The sequence below is a fragment of the Rhinoraja longicauda genome, chromosome 28 (assembly GCF_053455715.1).
Source record: "Rhinoraja longicauda isolate Sanriku21f chromosome 28, sRhiLon1.1, whole genome shotgun sequence".
Lineage (NCBI taxonomy): Eukaryota > Metazoa > Chordata > Chondrichthyes > Rajiformes > Arhynchobatidae > Rhinoraja > Rhinoraja longicauda.
In genome coordinates this window covers 30,287,665-30,304,573 of record NC_135980.1, presented here as the reverse complement: position 1 = coordinate 30,304,573, position 16,909 = coordinate 30,287,665, and the positions used below count along the sequence as shown (strand labels likewise).

General features: G+C 47.7%; 1 protein-coding gene across 1 annotated transcript in view; it reads left to right on the top strand.

Annotated features, from left to right (window-relative positions):
• Positions 1-16,909, top strand: part of ccdc124 (coiled-coil domain containing 124) — a 46,529-nt gene that overhangs the window by 9,580 nt on the left and 20,040 nt on the right. Inside the window, exon 2 of the mRNA XM_078423786.1 lies at positions 7,664-7,840. Within this exon, the coding sequence (XP_078279912.1) occupies positions 7,682-7,840 (159 nt within the window). The 5' untranslated portion in view covers positions 7,664-7,681. The remainder of the gene's footprint in view (positions 1-7,663; positions 7,841-16,909) is intronic.

Sequence of the window (16,909 nt, the reverse complement as noted above, 5' to 3'; positions counted from 1 at the left end):
TCAGCCATGATCACATTGAATGGTGGTGCTGGCTCGAAGGGCAGAATGGCCTCCTGCACCCATTGTCTATTTGTCAAATAATTCCACAGATTCACCACCCTCTGACTAAAGAAATTTCTCCTCATCTTCCTAAAGGAAAGTCCTTTAATTCTGAGGCTGTGACCTCTAGTCCTGGACTCTCCCACTAGTGGAAACATCCTCTCCACATCCACTCGATCCAAGTCTTTCACTATTCTGTATGTTCATTGAGGTCCTCCCTCATTCTTCTAAACTCCAGCGAGTGCAGGCCCAGTGCTGACAAACGCTCATCACAGGTTAACCTACTCATTCCCGTCAAATGAGATTGTCAAACTGATTGCCAGCGACAGTCGGTGTACAGAAACTGCTTTTATCTCACTCGAGGACAGACGGAAGACAAATCTTTGTTCCTGAAATGTATGTTGTTCGACTCCATTTTACCCCTTGGCAGTTGTCTGAAACTGTATCAGATTGTTCATATCTTTAGTGCCGTAGCTCAGCTTTAAAAGTTCATGAACGTAGAAATAATATGACTACCCATTTCCATTACTCTAATGCTCCAAAGACGTACAGGTATGTAGGCAAATTGGCTGGGTAAATGTAAAAATTGTCCCTAGTGTGTAGGATAGTGTTAATAGTGTTAGTGTGCGGGGATCGCTGGGCGGCGCGGACTTGGTGGGCCGAAAAGGCCTGTTTCCGCGCTGTATATATATGATATGATATGATATGCTCCCCAGCACTGTATTCTCAGCCCACCTGCTGCCGATCACTTCACTCATACCTGTCTGAAGGGTCAATGGAATGTTGGCCTTCATAACAAGGGGTTGAGTATAGGAGCAAAGAGGTCCTTCTGCAGTTGTACAGGGCCCTAGTGAGACCGCACCTGGAGTACTGTGTGCAGTTTTGGTCTCCAAATTTGAGGAAGGATATTCTTGCTATTGAAGGCGTGCAGCATAGGTTTACTAGGTTAATTCCTGGGATGGCGGGACTGTCATATGTTGAAAGACTGGAGCGACTAGGCTTGTATACACTGGAATTTAGAAGGATGAGAGGGGATCTTATCGAAACGTATAAGATTATTAAGGGGTTGGACACGTTAGAGGCAGGAAACATGTTCCCAATGTTGGGGGAGTCCAGAACAAGGGGCCACAGTTTAAGAATAAGGGGTAGGCCATTTAGAACGGAGATGAGGAAAAACATTTTCAGTCAGAGAGTTGTGAATCTGTGGCCAATTCTCTGAATGCATTCAAGAGAGAGCTAGATAGAGCTCTTAAGGATAGAGGAGTCAGGGGGTATGTGGAGAAGGCAGGAACGGGGTACTGATTGAGAATGATCAGCCATGATCACATTGAATGGCGGTGCTGGCTCGAAGGGCCGAATGGCCGAATGGCCTCCTCCTACACCTATTGTCCATTGTCTATTGACCCAATACGTCACCTATTCCTTCTCTTATTCCTTCTCTCCAGAGATTCTACCTGTCCCGCTGAGTTACTCCAGCTTTTTGTGTCTACCTTGGATAAAACCCATGTTATGTTTGGATGATAAAAACTATGTTGAATATCTTTTGCCGAGAAAAAGTTCAGCTTTCAAAGAGAATTGGATAATAAATACTAGAAACATCAAGTTGCTGGCCTGAGGGAAGCACTGGCCATGGGACCGATTGGAGAGCTATTACAAAGAGCAAAGTCATGATGGTTGAGTGGTCCATGATGCTGTTTGGTTCAGTTTCTATTATTAATCATGGCTTGCACAACCTGGTATGTGCTTGGCAGAGCACTGAAGCATGGATTTCCAAATCCTGTGCTTTTCATTCTTGCATTGTTTCACTTCAGGATGTGCCAATAATACTAACTCATTCAGCTCAGCTTGACCTCCGCCAGATCCTGCTGAAAATGTTGAAACATGGTTGACTCAAGTGGACAAAATGCTGGAGTAACTCAGCGGGTCAGGCAGCATCTGTGGAGAACATGGATAGGTGACGTTTCACAGAGTGCTGGAGTAACTCAGTGGGTCAGGCAGCATCTCTGGAAAAACATAGACAGGTGATGTTTCTATTCGGGATCCTTCAGACCGATGCAGGACCTCGACCCAAAACATCACCTATCCATGTTCTCCACAGATGCTGCCTGACCCGCTGAGTTACTCCAGCACTCTGTGAAACGTCACCTATCCATGTTCTCCACAGATGCTGCCTGACCCGCTGAGTTACTCCAGCAATTTGTGTCTTCCATTATTTTTATGGACTGTTTACGTATTCTCTCTCACGTGCCCAGCAATCCCATCTTGATTCTTCCACCGTCTCCGTACACTAGCCAATGTATCCACCAACCCGTGCATCTTTTGGACGATGAAAACTGGGGGACAGAGTTGGAATGTTGAGTTTCCTGAATGGTACTTGCCCTTTATACCACATTGTATTAGTCTTCACAGCTGCCACCTGTTCCCTTCTCCTGTTCCTATCCATGTTCCCTCCATAGCCTTGCATCCCCTCTTCATCCCTCCCCCACTCAAGTCGTACCAGCTTCAAAGTCTTCTTGTTGAGTCTCGTTCTCACCTAACACACAGGTCACAATGGCCTGTTTCCTTTAGCATTGTTACTTTTTTGCATATAGTTCATTCATTTGTTTGGTCTCTCTACATCACCATGTATATCTCTCATTTCCCTTTACCCTGACTCGACTGAAGAAGGATCTCGACCTGTTTCTTTCCCTAGGGATGCTGTCTGACCCGCTGAGTTACTCCAGCATTTTGTGTCTATCCTCAGTCTAAACCAGCATCTGCAGTTCCTTCCCACCCTTCCCCTGCTCTAACTGATGGAGCCTGACCCGGCCTAGTTTCTTCTGATGTCCGATGTTTAGAAAGTTAAAGCGTTATTTAAAATGACAATGCTTCATGAGATAGGAGGAGACTTATCATCCCATTGTGTAAATGCTGACTGGTTAATGCTAAAACACAAGAACTGGGAAGGAGGAATAAGTACAACACAATAATCTGCCCTTCAATCCACAATGTCAATAGACAATCGACAATAGGCGCAGGAGGAGGCCATTCGGCCCTTTGAGCCAGCACCGCCATTCAATGTGATCATGGCTAATCATTCTCAATCAGTACCCCGTTCCTGCCTTCTCCCCATACCCCCTGACTCCGCTATCCTTAAGAGCTCTATCTAGCTCTCTCTTGAATGCATTCAGAGAATTGGCCTCCACTGCCTTCTGAGGCAGAGAATTCCACAGATTCATAACTCTCTGACTGAAAAAAAAATTCCTCAAGCCTAGTCGTTCCAGTCTTTCAACGTATGACAGTCCCGCCATTCCGGGATTTCCCGCCAGTGCCGAACATAATACCAAGCTGAACCATCTGCACCTCACGCTGCCTCGGCAAGGCCAGCAGCATAATCAAAGACCAGTCTCACCCCGGCCACTCCCTCTTCTCCCCTCTCCCATCAGGCATGAGGTACAGAAGTGTGAAAACGCACACCTCCAGATTCAGGGACAGTTTCTTCCCGGCTGTTATCAGGCAAATAAACCACCCTATCATCAACTAGACAGGGTCCTGAACTACCATCTACCTCATTGAAGACACTCAAACTATCCTTAATCAGACTTTACTGGACTTTATCCTGCACTAAACATTATTCCCTTTATCCTGTATCAGTACACTGTGGGCAGCTCGATTGTAATCATGTACAGTCATTCTGCTGACTGGTTAGCACGCAACAAAGAAGCTTTTCACAGTTCCTCGGTACACGTGACAATAAACTAAACTGATCTCATCTGCCTGCAAGTGATCTATATCCCTCTATTCCCTGCATTTCCATGTGCCTATTCAAAAGCTTCTTGAACGCCACTGTTAGTATTGTAAATCTGCCTGCAATTCCTACTCCGTGTGTTTCTCTGTGAGGGGGCACTCCTAAGGACCTTCTACAACACGGTGGTTGCATCAGCCATCTTCTATGGAGTGGTCTGCTGGAGCAGCAGCATCTCAGCGGCGGAGGGGAAGAGACTCGACAAGCTGGTCAGGAAGGCCAGCTCTGTCCTGGGTTGCCCCCTCGACTCAGTGCAGGCGGTGGGAGAGAGGAGGGTGATGGCAAAGCTAACACTGTCACTGCACTGGGTAGCTCCTTCAGTGACAGACTCCTTCACCCCAAGTGCGTGAAGGAGAGATATAGGAGGTCCTTCCTTCCCGCTGCTGTGAGGCTGCACAACCAGCACTGCTCCCAGCAGACCAGTCAACAGACCAGTGAACAGTAACAGTAAAAAAAAAACACAGTAAATGATGACAATTATCCTTGTCTTTACTTGTATTTATAATGAATTTCTCTTGCTATCCACTTGCTGCTGTGACACTGCAAATTTCCCCAGTGTGGGACAAATAAAGGAATATATTATTATTATTATTATATTATCTGTCTCTCCACACCATTTGATTCCATTGCAGTTTTAGTAGACAGGGGGAGAGGTTTTAGTATCTGTTGAACTAAGCCTTGAATATACTAAATGATTCTGCCTCTTTCTGGGTCAGAGAATATCAAAGATTTATAACTCGAAGAGAAGAGAATAAATTCCTCCTTATTTCCATCCGAATAGACAACCCCATAACTTCACCCCAATTCTAGATATATCCACTGAGGAAATGATCTGACGTGTAGTTCATAAGATAATAAGTGATAGGAGCAGAATTAGGCCATTTGGCCCATCAAGTCTACGCCATTCAATCATGGCTGATCTATCTCTCCCACCTAACCCCATTCTCCTGCCTTCTCCCCATAACGCCTGACACCCATACCAATCAAGAATCTATCTCTGCCTTAAAAATATCCACTGACTTGGCCTCCACAGCTGTCTGTGGCAAAGAATTCCACAGATTCACCACCCTATGACCTGAAGGAACGTCCTTTAATTCCTCCTCATCTCCTTCCTAAAAGAGCGCTCTTTAATTCTGAGGCTGTGACCTCTGGTCCTAGACTCTCCCACTAGTGGAAACATCCTCTTCACATCCACTCTATCCAGGCCTTTCACTATTCTGTACGTTTCAGTGAGCCCCCCTACCCCCCCCCCCCCCCTCATCCTTCTGAGTACTGCATCCAGTGAGTACTGCACCCGTTTTTGTCGTGTTGCCCCGTTCAACTAATAATTAGCTGCTTCCTTCTTTAGTCAAAGGATGGTGAATCTGTGGGATTCGTTGCCACAGTCGGCTGGGGGGAGGCCGAGTCAGTGGATATATTTAAGGCTGAGGGTTAAGGGGAGAAGGCGGAAGAATGAGGCTGAGAGGGAAAGATAGATCAGCCATGATTGAATGGCAGAGGAGACTCGATGGGCCGAATGGACTAATTCTGCTCCTTCAACTCACGACCATGATTTCCTCCTTTGAAAGTGGACCACCTCATTTTCCCACATTGTATTACAATTGACCACTTGTTGCTCATTCACACTCAACTATCTTTCCGAGAACCTTGTGTTCTTATGATAATTTTTAAACTCGTTTATCTTTATACCATTGGTAATTTTGGCTGCCGTGAACTCTATTCCTTTCTCCAAGTTGTCCCCACAGATTATAAATAGTTGAGGAGGAATGGGTGACGTTTTGGGTCGAGACCCTTCTTCAGAGTTCTCCCGCTGAGTTACTCCAGCATTTTGTGTCTACCTTCGATTTAAACCAGCATCTGCAGGTCCTTCCAACACTTAAAGAGTTGATTTTTTTAGATTTAGATTTAGAGATACAGCGCGCAAACAGGCCCTTCGGCCCACCGGGTCCGCACCGCCCAGCGATCCCCGCACATTAACACTAACCTACACACACTAGGGACAATTAAAAAAACAAAACATTTGCCAAGCCAATTAACCTACATACCTGCACGTCTTTGGAGTGTGGGAGGAAACCGAAGATCTCGGAGAAAACCCACGCAGGTCACGGGGAGAACGTACAAACTCCGTACAGTACAGCACCCGTAGTCAGGATCGAACCCGAGTCTCCAGCGCTGCATTCACTGTAAGGCAGCAACTCTACCGCTGCGCCACCGTGCCGCCCCCTAACCAACCCCTAATACTAGACCAAGTGGACCCATTGGGCCCAAACCTCTCCTGCATTGGTGCAGCACCCTGTCCTCCCCCCCTCTCTCCTCAACCCCCTCTCCCTACTTCCCCACTCCCCCCTTCCCCCCTCCCCCCCCATTTAAATTTAAAAATGGGAATAACTTAAAAAATATAACACCGATTTCAATAAAACTACTTGCATTATCACTAAAGTGGCGATGGTGAGTAAGGTGGGCCTAAAATTGTCGCGCTATCGTGAACCGTTTTGGCTGAAGTTCAGTCACAAACAAGGGGTTATGGGGAGAAGGCAGGAACGGGGTACTGATTGAGAATGATCAGCCATGATCACATTGAATGGCAGTGCTGGCTCGAAGGGCCGAATGGCCTCCTCCTACACCTATTGTCCATTGTCTATTAATATGAGCATGGCTGATCTCTGGCGTGTGAGTGTGTCTCTGGGTGTGTGAGTGTGTGCCTCTAGGTGTGTGAGCGTGTCTCTCTGTGAGTGTGTGTCTCTAGGTGTGTGAGTGTGTCTCTGTGAGTGTGTATCTCTAGGTGTGTGAGCATGTCTCTGAGTGTGTGTCTCTGGCGTGTGAGTGTGTCTCTCTGAGTGTCTCTAGGTGTGTGAGTGTGTCTCTAGGTGTGTGAGCGTGTCTCTCTGTGTGTCTAGGTGTGTGAGTGTGTCTCTCTGCGAGTGTGTATCTCTTGGTGTGTGAGTGTGTCTCTCTGAGTGTGTCTCTAGGTGTGTGAGCGTGTCTCTGAGTGTGTCTCTAGGTGTGTGAGTGTGTCTCTAGGTGTGTGAGTGTGTGTCTCTGGTGTGTGAGTGTATGTCTCTAGGTGTGTGAGTGTGTCTCTCTGCGAGTGTGTATCTCTAGGTGTGTGAGTGTGTCTCTCTGAGTGTGTCTCTAGGTGTGTGAGCGTGTCTCTGAGTGTGTCTCTAGGTGTGTGAGTGTGTCTCTAGGTGTGTGAGTGTGTGTCTCTGGTGTGTGAGTGTGTCTCTAGGTGTGTGAGTGTGTGTCTCTGGTGTGTGTGTGTGTCTCTAGGTGTGTGAGTGTGTCTCTCTGAGTGTGTATCTCTAGATTCAAGATTCAAGATTCAAGATAGCTTTATTTGTCATCCAATATTGGACGAAATTCAGTCACCCACAGTCCAACAATAAAAGCATTAAATAAGCATTAAAATTACACAACCCCAAAAACCCCCAAAACACAGTCCAACAATAAAAGCATTAAATAGGCATTCAAATTACCCAACCCCAAAAACACACAAAAAAGAAACATCCATCACAGTGAGTCTCCTCCAGTCCTCTCCTCACTGTGATGGAAGGCCACAATGTCTTTCCCTTCTCCTGCTGTCCTCGCCCGCAGTCAGGTTGTTGTGGTTGCAGGCCACACCAGACGGTCCACAGCGGGCCAAGCTAGGTGTGTGAGTGTGTCTCTCTGTGAGTGTCTCTCTGTGAGTGTGTGTCTCTGGTGTGTGAGTGTGTCTCTCTGTGAGTGTGTGTCTCTAGGTGTGTGAGTGTGTCTCTCTGTGAGTGTCTCTCTGTGAGTGTGTCTGCGCTCTGCACCCCGTGCTGTGTCTGTGGCCTGACTCCTGTGCCCTGTTACCTGCAGCTGGTGGTAGCAGAAGGGATGCCCAAGAAGTTCCAGGGAGAAAACAGCAAGTCAGCGGCTGCCCGAACGCGGAAGGCGGATGTAAAGGCAGCAGCAGATGCCAAGCTGCGGAGGGAGCTGGAAGATGCCTTCTGGAAAGACGATGACAAGCACATAGCAAGGAAGGAGCTACGCAAGGTGGGTCAGCCGCTCGCCAGACCCCCAGGCCATATCGCCATCTGCCTTTACATATAGACAATAGGTGCAGGAGGAGGCCATTCAGCCCTTCGTGCCAATACCACCATTCAATGTGATCATGGCTGATCATTCTCAATCAGTACCCCGTTCCTGCCTTCTCCCCATACCCCCTGACTCCGCTATCCTTAAGAGCTCTATCCAGCTCTCTCTTGAATGCATTCAGAGAATTGGCCTCCACCGCCTTCTGAGGCAGAGAATTCCACAGATTTACAACTCTCTGACTGAAAAAGTTTTTCCTCATCTCCGTTCTAAATGGCCTATCCCTTATTCTTAAACTGTGGCCCCTGGTTCGGGACTCCCCCAACATTGGGAACATGTTTCCTGCCTCTAATGTGTCCAACCCCTTAATAATCTTATATGTTTCGATAAGATCCCCTCTCGTCCTTCTAATTTCCAGTGCATACAAGCCTAGTCGCTCCAGTATTTCTACATATGACAGTCCCGCCATTCCGGGAATTAACCTGGTGAACCTACGCTGCACGGCCTCAATAGCAAGAATATCCTTCCTCAAATTTGGAGACCAAAACTGCACACAGTACTCCAGGTGCGGTCTCACTAGGGCCCTATACAACTGCAGAAGGACCTCTTTGCTCCTATACTCAACCCCTTGTTATGAAGGCCAACATTCCATTTGAGTTTGAAGTTGGGTCATTATGCTGCAGTCTGAAGAAGGGTTCTAACCAGAAATAGAGTCATAGAGTGATACAGTGTGGAAACAGGCCCTTCGGCCCAACTCGCCCACACCGGCCAACAATGTCCAGCTACCCTAGTCCCACTTGCCTGCGCTTGGTCCATATCCCTCCAAACCTGTCCTATCCATGTACCTGTCCAACTGTTTCTTAAACGATGGGATAGTCCCAGCCTCGACTACCTCCTCTGGCAGTTTGTTCCATGCACCCACCACCCTCTGTGTGAAAAAGTTACCCCTCGGATTCCTATTAAATCTTTTCCCCTTCACCTTGAACCTGTGTCCTCTGGTCCTCGATTTCCTCTGGTCCTCGATTTCCCCTAGTCTGGGTAAAAGACTCTGTGCATCTACCCGATCTATTCCTCTCATGATTTTGTACACCTCTGTAAGATCACCCCTCATCCTCCTATGCTCCATGGAATAGAGACCCAGCCTGCTCAACCTCTCCCTGTAGCTCACACCCTCTAGTCCTGGCAACATCCTCGTAAATCTTTTCTGAACCCTTTCAAATGTCACTATTCCTTTTCTCCAGAGACACCAGCATTTTGTGTCTATTTTCAAAGTATAATCCAGCATCTGCAGTTCATAGAAACATAGATCTACAACTGCAGTAGGACCTCCTTGCTCCTGCACTCAAATCCTCTTGCGATGAAGGCCAACATGCCATTAGATTTCTTCACTGCCTGCTGTACCTGCATGATTACCTTCAGTTCCTTCCTACACATTTTGTTTGCTCTGCTGTGAAAGCTCCTCAATGTTCGGCCACTTTGAAGAAGTTCTCCTCCTCTCTCCTGGAGTTCTGCAACACACTTTCTCACTGCTCCCTCTCTCTCAGCCTGAAGAAGGGTTCTGACCCAAAACGTCACCTACTCCATTTCTCCTGAAGCATCACCGATTCCTTCTATCAGGAGATACTATGTCTTATCTCCATAGATGCTGCCTGACCCGCTGAGTTACTCCAGCATTTTGTGTGTATCGCTGTTTTGTTACAAGGTAGACACAAAATGTTGGAGTAACTCAGCGGGTCAGGCAGCACCTCGGGAGAGAAGGATTGGGTGACGTTTCGGGTCGAGACCCTTCTTCAGACTATGTTACAGTTGTGCAAGATCTCATCCTCCTGCACTCTAAGGAATAAAGTCCTAGCCTGTAGCTCAGGCCCTCGAGTCCTGGCAACATCCTCGTAAATCCTCTCTGCATCCTTTCCAGCTTAACGTTTCGTTAAGAGATACAGCGCAGAAACAGGCCCTTCGGCCCACCGGGTCCGCGCCGACCAGCGATCCCCGCACACTAACACTCTCCTATACCCACTAGGGACAATTATTACATTTACCAAGCCAATTAACCGACATACCTGTAAGTCTTTGGTGGTGGGTAAATGGTACAAGCCGCTGGAGGAGGTAGTTGAGGCTATTGCAACATTTAAGAAACAATTAGACAGACACATGGATAGGACAGGTTTAGAGGGATATGGGCCAAACGCAGGTAGGTGAGACTGGTGTAGATGGGACATGTCGGCCGGCATGGGCAAGTTGGGCCGAAGGGCCTGTTTCCACGCTGCAAGACGCCGGACCACGGTGACCAAAATTGAGCACAAAAAACATCAGTAATACATTAATCTATTTCCTTTTGGATCTTGCTGAGTAGAAATGAGCCGTGATGTTTGCATTGCAGAATAATGACTGCGTTCGAAAGCAATTCCTTTGCTCTACCAGGTTCTGGGACATCTACAGCCTGCCAAAGCGCTGTGGTGTACAAAAACAAGTTTGCTCTTGTAGCCGGGGTGTATTTTTAGCTCTGGTTCTCAGCGGTAAACACACACACACACACACACACACACAAAAGGCACTTCCCTCCCGCACGGCTGGCAAGCAGATGGCAGCTCGGGAAAACCCACCCGTGCAGCTCCCAGCTCCAGTGTTCTCTTGTGTACCGTACTGCAGGTCAGTTGTTGACGCTTGCAGCTGCGGTTCGATGCCACCAGGTGGCAGAGCTGCTGCGTCACCGAGGCTAAATAACAAGACCGTCAGGGACAGAGGCAGGTGCAGAAACATAGAAAATAGGTGCAGGAGTAGGCCATTTGGCCCTTCAAGCCTGCACCGCCATTCAATATGATCATGGCTGATCATCCAGCTCAGTAACCTGTTCCTGCCTTCTCTCCATACCCCCTGATCCCTTTAGCCACAAGGGCCACATCTAACTCCCTCTTAAATATAGCCAATGAACTGGCCTCAACTACCTTCTGTGGCAGAGAATTCCACAGACTCACCATTCTCTGTGTGAAGAAATGTTTTCTCACCTCGGTCCTAAAAGACTTCCCCCTTATTCTTAAGCTGTGACCCCTGGTTCTGGACTCCCCCAACATCGGGAACAATCTTCCCGCATCTAGCCTCTCCAACCCCTTAAGAATTTTTTATGTTTCTATAAGATCCCCCCTCAGTCTTCTAAATTCCAGCGAGTACAAGCCGAGTCTATGCACTCTTTCTTCATATGAAAGTCCTGCCATCCCAGGAATCAATCTGGTGAACCTTCTCTGTACTCCCTCCAGTACTGTGCGTAGTACTGTCCCCTGAACGACCACCGCCAGGTAATGAGGTAATGAGGTAATGGCTGATCCAATCCCAGCTACCTGCCTGCTCCCCATTATCACTGATGTTCCCACAATCAATATGAATTTCCCTTGTATTTAATGACTCAGCATTCGTAACTCAATGATTGTATACAAAATCATGGGAGGAATAGATCGGGTAGATGCACAGGTAGTGTAAGAAAATAACTGCAGATGCTGGTACAAATCGAAGGTATTTATTCACAAAATGCTGGAGTTACTCAGCGGGTCAGGCAGCATCTCAGGAGAGAAGGAATGGGTGACGTTTCGGGTCGAGACCCTTCTTCAGTCTTCAGTCTGAAGAAGGGTCTCGACCCGAAACGTCACCCATTCCTTCTCTCCTGAGATGCTGCCAGACCTGCTGAGTTGCTCCAGCATTTTGTGGGTAGATGCACAGAGTCTTTTACTCAGAGTAGGGGAATCGAGGACCAGAGCACATAGGTTTAAGGTGAGGGAGGCAAAGATTTAATAGGAATCCGAGGGGTAACTTTTTCACACAGAGGGTGGTGGGTATATGGATCAAGCTGCCAGAGGAGGTAGTTGAGGCTGGGACTATCCCACCGTTGAAGAAACAGTTGGACAGGTACATGGATAGGACAGGTTTGGAGGGTTATGGACCAAGCGCAGGCAAGTGGGACTAGGGTAGCTGGGACATTGTTGGCCGGTATGGGCAAGTTGGGCCGAAGGGCCTGTTTCCACACTGTATCACTCGATGACTCTATGACTCTGAAGGGCAGCAACTTCCAAAGATTCACAACCTGCTGAATGGACATTTCTCCTTGTGTTTTGAATAGGGCACAGAACAGTAACACACAGGAACAGTCCTTTAGGTCCTCAATGTCTCGACCTGACCCGATGCCAAGACAAACTAATCTCTTTATAGGTGATCCTTATCCTAACACCATGCCCTCTAGTTCTAGACTCACTGCCAGAAGAAATGTTCTTCTAAACTAAACATATAAAGTTATTCTTCTAAACTCCAGAGAACTGAGCATAATCTGCATGATCTTTCCTATTCAGTTACCCTTGGTATCTGGAATCATACTAATGGACCGTTCCCACTTCAGGCTACATGTTGATGGAGTGGTAGAGTTGCTGCCTCACAGCGCCAGAGACCCGGGTTCCATCCTGACTACGGGTGCTGTCTGTACGGAGTTTGTACGCTCTCTCCGTGACTGCGTGGGTTTTCTCCGGGTGCTCCGGTCTCCTCCCACACTCCAAAGACGTGCGGGTCTGTAGATTAATCGGCTTCTGTGAATTGTCCCCAGTGTGCGGGGATCGCTGGTCGGCGCGGTCTCGGTGGGCCAAGGGGGCCTGTTTCCACGCTGTGTCTCTAAACTAAACTAAATAAATTCAAAATAGCTGAGGGCCCAACTCTGATTCTTGTGGCATCTCATTAGTTTCAACTTGAAAATGACCCATTTATTCTGATTGTCTTCCGTCTGGGAACTGATCCTAGATATGGGCTATTAGGTCACCGCTAATGCCTGGAACCCTCATCGTGGTCTGCCAACTTCCATGTGGATGCAATTGTCCTTTGGGACTCGAAAAACACTGCGTCCATTGTCTCTCATTATCCAGCCTGCTGGTTACATCCTCAAAGAAATAAACAAAAATCTCAAACACTCTCCCATTCATGAAACTGCATTGACTGTGATGATGTCTTTGAGTAACCTGGTACCATATCCTCGTAAAGCACTCCCATGCTTTTTCTCCACGACAAATGTCCGGCTGACTGGCAAGTGGTTCCCAGCAGTGTCTTTTACTCCTTTTATTGATTACGGGCATTATGTTTGCAGTTTTCTAATCTGCTGGGACTAATCTAGGCAATTTGGAAAGGATTATAGCCAATTCCTTTCAAAAGCTTTAATACAATCCTTCAGCTCTTGGGGACTTGACAGTCTTTAACCTTAATTCTCATCCTGAATAATGCGGTCGGGTAGATATCCAGAGATATTAAAGCTGTCCTGTAAATTTATAGCCAGGTTTTCTCGATACAGAAAGTTTACCTGTGTAGGAGAGTCCCAGCCTCAACTACCTCCTCCGGCAGCTCGCTCCATACACCCACCACCCTTGGTGTGAAAAAGTTATCCTTCAGATTCCTGTTAAATCTTTTCCCCTTCACCGTAAACCTTTGCCCTCTGGTCCTCGATTCACCTGCTCTGGGCAAGAGACTCTGGGTATCGACCCGTTCTATTCCTCTCATGATTTTATACACCTCTATGAGATATATAGAGTATCTATAATTGAAGACGGCTGATGACGCACCAGTAGTTGTGAATAAAAAGATCTAGTGACGGTAGAAGGCGGGCGGGGGTGGGGGGGGGGGGGGGTGGGTGGGGGGTCCAAGAGCAGGAGGAAGGGTAGGGATTGTATAATAGTTCCATTTGGTATATTTGTTTGTATTGTATTCTGGTAGTGGGTTCTGTTTTGTTTTATTGTATTGTAAATATTGTTTTAAAATAATTGAATACATTAATAAAAAGAAGAGGATGCAGGTTGGAGACGGGAAAAGGGATCGGAAAAGGTTTATCAAGGAAGGGGGTCGGGTCGTGGAGAGAGTTGAAAACAGGGATATATTCAAGTTGTTGGTTAACTGGCTGTCAGCATGTGTCACAGCATGGGTAATGGGCGAAGGGGTCTGATTTGCGGAGCGTACAGGATGAGCGGGCATCTGGGACCTGCTGAGAACTGTTACCAGTCTGAGGCTAGTTACCAGTCGCGGTTTGAGCCGAAGCAAGGTGAGCGGGAGCATGGGTTGTTTCCAAGGTGAAGACTGGCAAGATGTTACACGGTGAATGGTCAAACGTGACACATGTCAATGCCAGACCCCGGCGGGCTGCGGCCTGCAGGGGGAGCCGCCGAGCTGCTCCCCCGCTCGTCCCCTTGCCGACCAGAGAGCGGGGGTGATGGAGGGAGCCGGCGACCATGACGGGGGCGAGGAGTGAGGCCGGAGGAGAGGAGGAGAGGGGTCGGCTGTGGGAGCCCCCCCCCCCGAGGAATAAAGGTGCGGGGCGATCCACACTGTGGGTTAATTGGCTTCTGTAAATTTTCAATTCAAGATCTCAAGATTTCAAGATCAATTTATTGTCACATGTACCAATTAAGGTGCTGCAGTGAAGTTTGAGTTACCATACAGCCATACGAAGTAAAAAGCAACAAGGCACACAGCCACATAAAATAACATTTAACACAAACATCCACCACAGTTGTCCCTGGTGTGTAGGATAGTGCTAGTGTACGGAGCGATCATTGGTCGGTGACGACTCGGTGGGTTGAAGAGCCTGTTTCTGAGCTGTATCTCCAAAGTCAAAGGAATGGAACGAGCTGCCAGAGATGGTAGTTGAGGCTGGGACTATCACAACGTTTAAGAAACAGTTAGACAGGTACATGGATAGGACGGGTTTGGAGGGTTTATGGGCCAATTGCGGGCAGGTGGGACTAGTGTAGCTGGGACGTTGGTCGGTGTGGGGATGTTGGGCTGAAGGGCCTGTTTCCACGCTGTATCACTCTATGACTCTATACATCATAAAACTGAGCTGGTTGCTCCTCTGACCATGCCAGTAATTTTGTTCTGTACCACCTACTTCCTCTTCAACTCCGCATCTATTTCCTTTTCCATTGTGTGTTGACACCCAGAGTCAATCTCCACTTTAAAAATATCCATAGATTTAGCCTCCTCAGCCGTCTGTGGCAATGAATTCAACAGATTCACCACTCTCTCATAAAGTCATAAGGAATAGGAGTAGAACCAGGCCATTTGGCCCATCAAATCTACTCCGCCATTCAATCATGGCTGATCTATCTCTCCCTCCTAACCCCATTCTTTTGCCTTCTCCCCATAACCCCTGACAATTGTACTAATCAAGAATCTATCTATCTCTGCCTTAAAAATACCCAATGACTTGGCCTCCACAGCCTTCTGTGGCAAAGAATTCCTCATATTCACCACCCTCTGACTAAAGAAATTCCTCCTCATCTCCTTAGTAAAAGAACGTCCCTTAATTCAGGTTGTGACCTCTAGTCCTAGACTCTCCCACCAGTGGAAACATCCTCTCCACATCCACTCTATCCAGGCCTTTCACTATTCTGTACGTTTCAATGGGGTCCCCCCCTCACCCTTCTGAACTGCAGTGAGTACAGGCCCAGTGCCGACAAACGCTCATTGTACGTTAACCCAATTGTCCCCGGGATCATTCTTGTAAACCTCTGGACCCTCTCCAACACCGGCATGTACTTCCTCAGAGATGAGGTTCAAAATTGCTCCCAATATTTGAAGTGTGGTCTGGCCAGTGTCCTGTCGAGCCGCAACATCACGGCCCTCTTGTTATGTTCTGGTCCTTTTGTCGGTAGCTGCTTGCTTTAGTCTCTGCAATAGTCACCAGCCAAATGTCTCTCCATCTAACCTACCAAAGTAATTTCCTCACTGTTTGATTTTTCCTGAGTAAAGATCAATCCTCAGCCCCCTCCTATTTCCCCCGTGCCCTTTTAATGTTTATTCTTTGATCACAGTGCTCATGTTTAGAAAGAAATAGGGCTGCACGGTGGCGCAGCGGTAGAGTTGCTGCCTTACAGCGAATGCAGCGCCGGAGATCCGGGTTCGATCCTGACTACGGGTGCTGTCTGTATGGAGTTTGTACGTTCTCTCCGTGACCTGCGTGGGTTTTCTCCGAGATCTTTGGTTTCCTCCCACACTCCAAAGACGTGCAGGTTTGTAGGTTAATTGGCTTGGTAAATGTGAAATATTGTCCCTAGTGGGTGTAGGATAGTGTTAACGTGCGGGGATCGCTGGTCGGCGCGGACCCGGTGGGCCGAAGGGCCTGTTTCCGCAGTGTATCTCTAAACTAAACTAAAAAAACTAAATGATAAAGCCACACGTGGGCGACACAGTGAGGAATAATAAGTTGCAGGAAGCATGGCTAATTTCTCCTTGTCACAGTCACGAGATGGAACGTGTGTTGCATTATATTACCCCTTGCATTACTGCGGGGTCCACTGTTCCAGCTGGTAGTTTTGGTAGTTTAGAGATACAGGTAGTTTAGAGATACAGTATAGAATCGGGTCCTTCGGCCCACCAAGTCAATGCCCACTGTCGATCACCCATTCACACCAACTCTATGTTATTCCCACTGTCTCATCCACTTCTGATGCACAGTTGCAATTTACAGAGGCCAATTAATCCACAAACCCGCTGGTTTTAGGGCTGCGGTAGGAAACCGGAGACAACCCGCGCGCTCACACAGAGAACATGCAAACTCCACACAGACAGCAGCCGAGGTCAGGATTGTACCTGGGTCTCTGGCGCTGTGAGGCAGCATGCTCCACTGCATGCACCGCTGCGGCAGCCTCACATACGGTGCTGTCTGGAGTTTACATCCTCTCACTGTGACTGTGTGAATATCCTCCAACCTCTCCTATGTCCAAAAGATGCACCATTTATTAGCTTAATTGGCAGGTTGGCAGACGGTAGTAAAACCAATGGGATTACTGTGCATATGAGAGAGAATAAGTTACTGGTTTGTAACATAAGGGAAGATGCAAAATGTTGGGAGAATCTCGGCAGGTTGGGCAGCCTCTCTGGAGAACATTGGTAGATGACACACACAAAATACTGGAGCAACTCTGGAGAGAAGGAATGGGTGAAGGTTTGGGTCGAGACACTTCTGTGTGAAGAAGGGTCTCGACCCGAAACGTCACCTATTCCTTCTATCCAGAG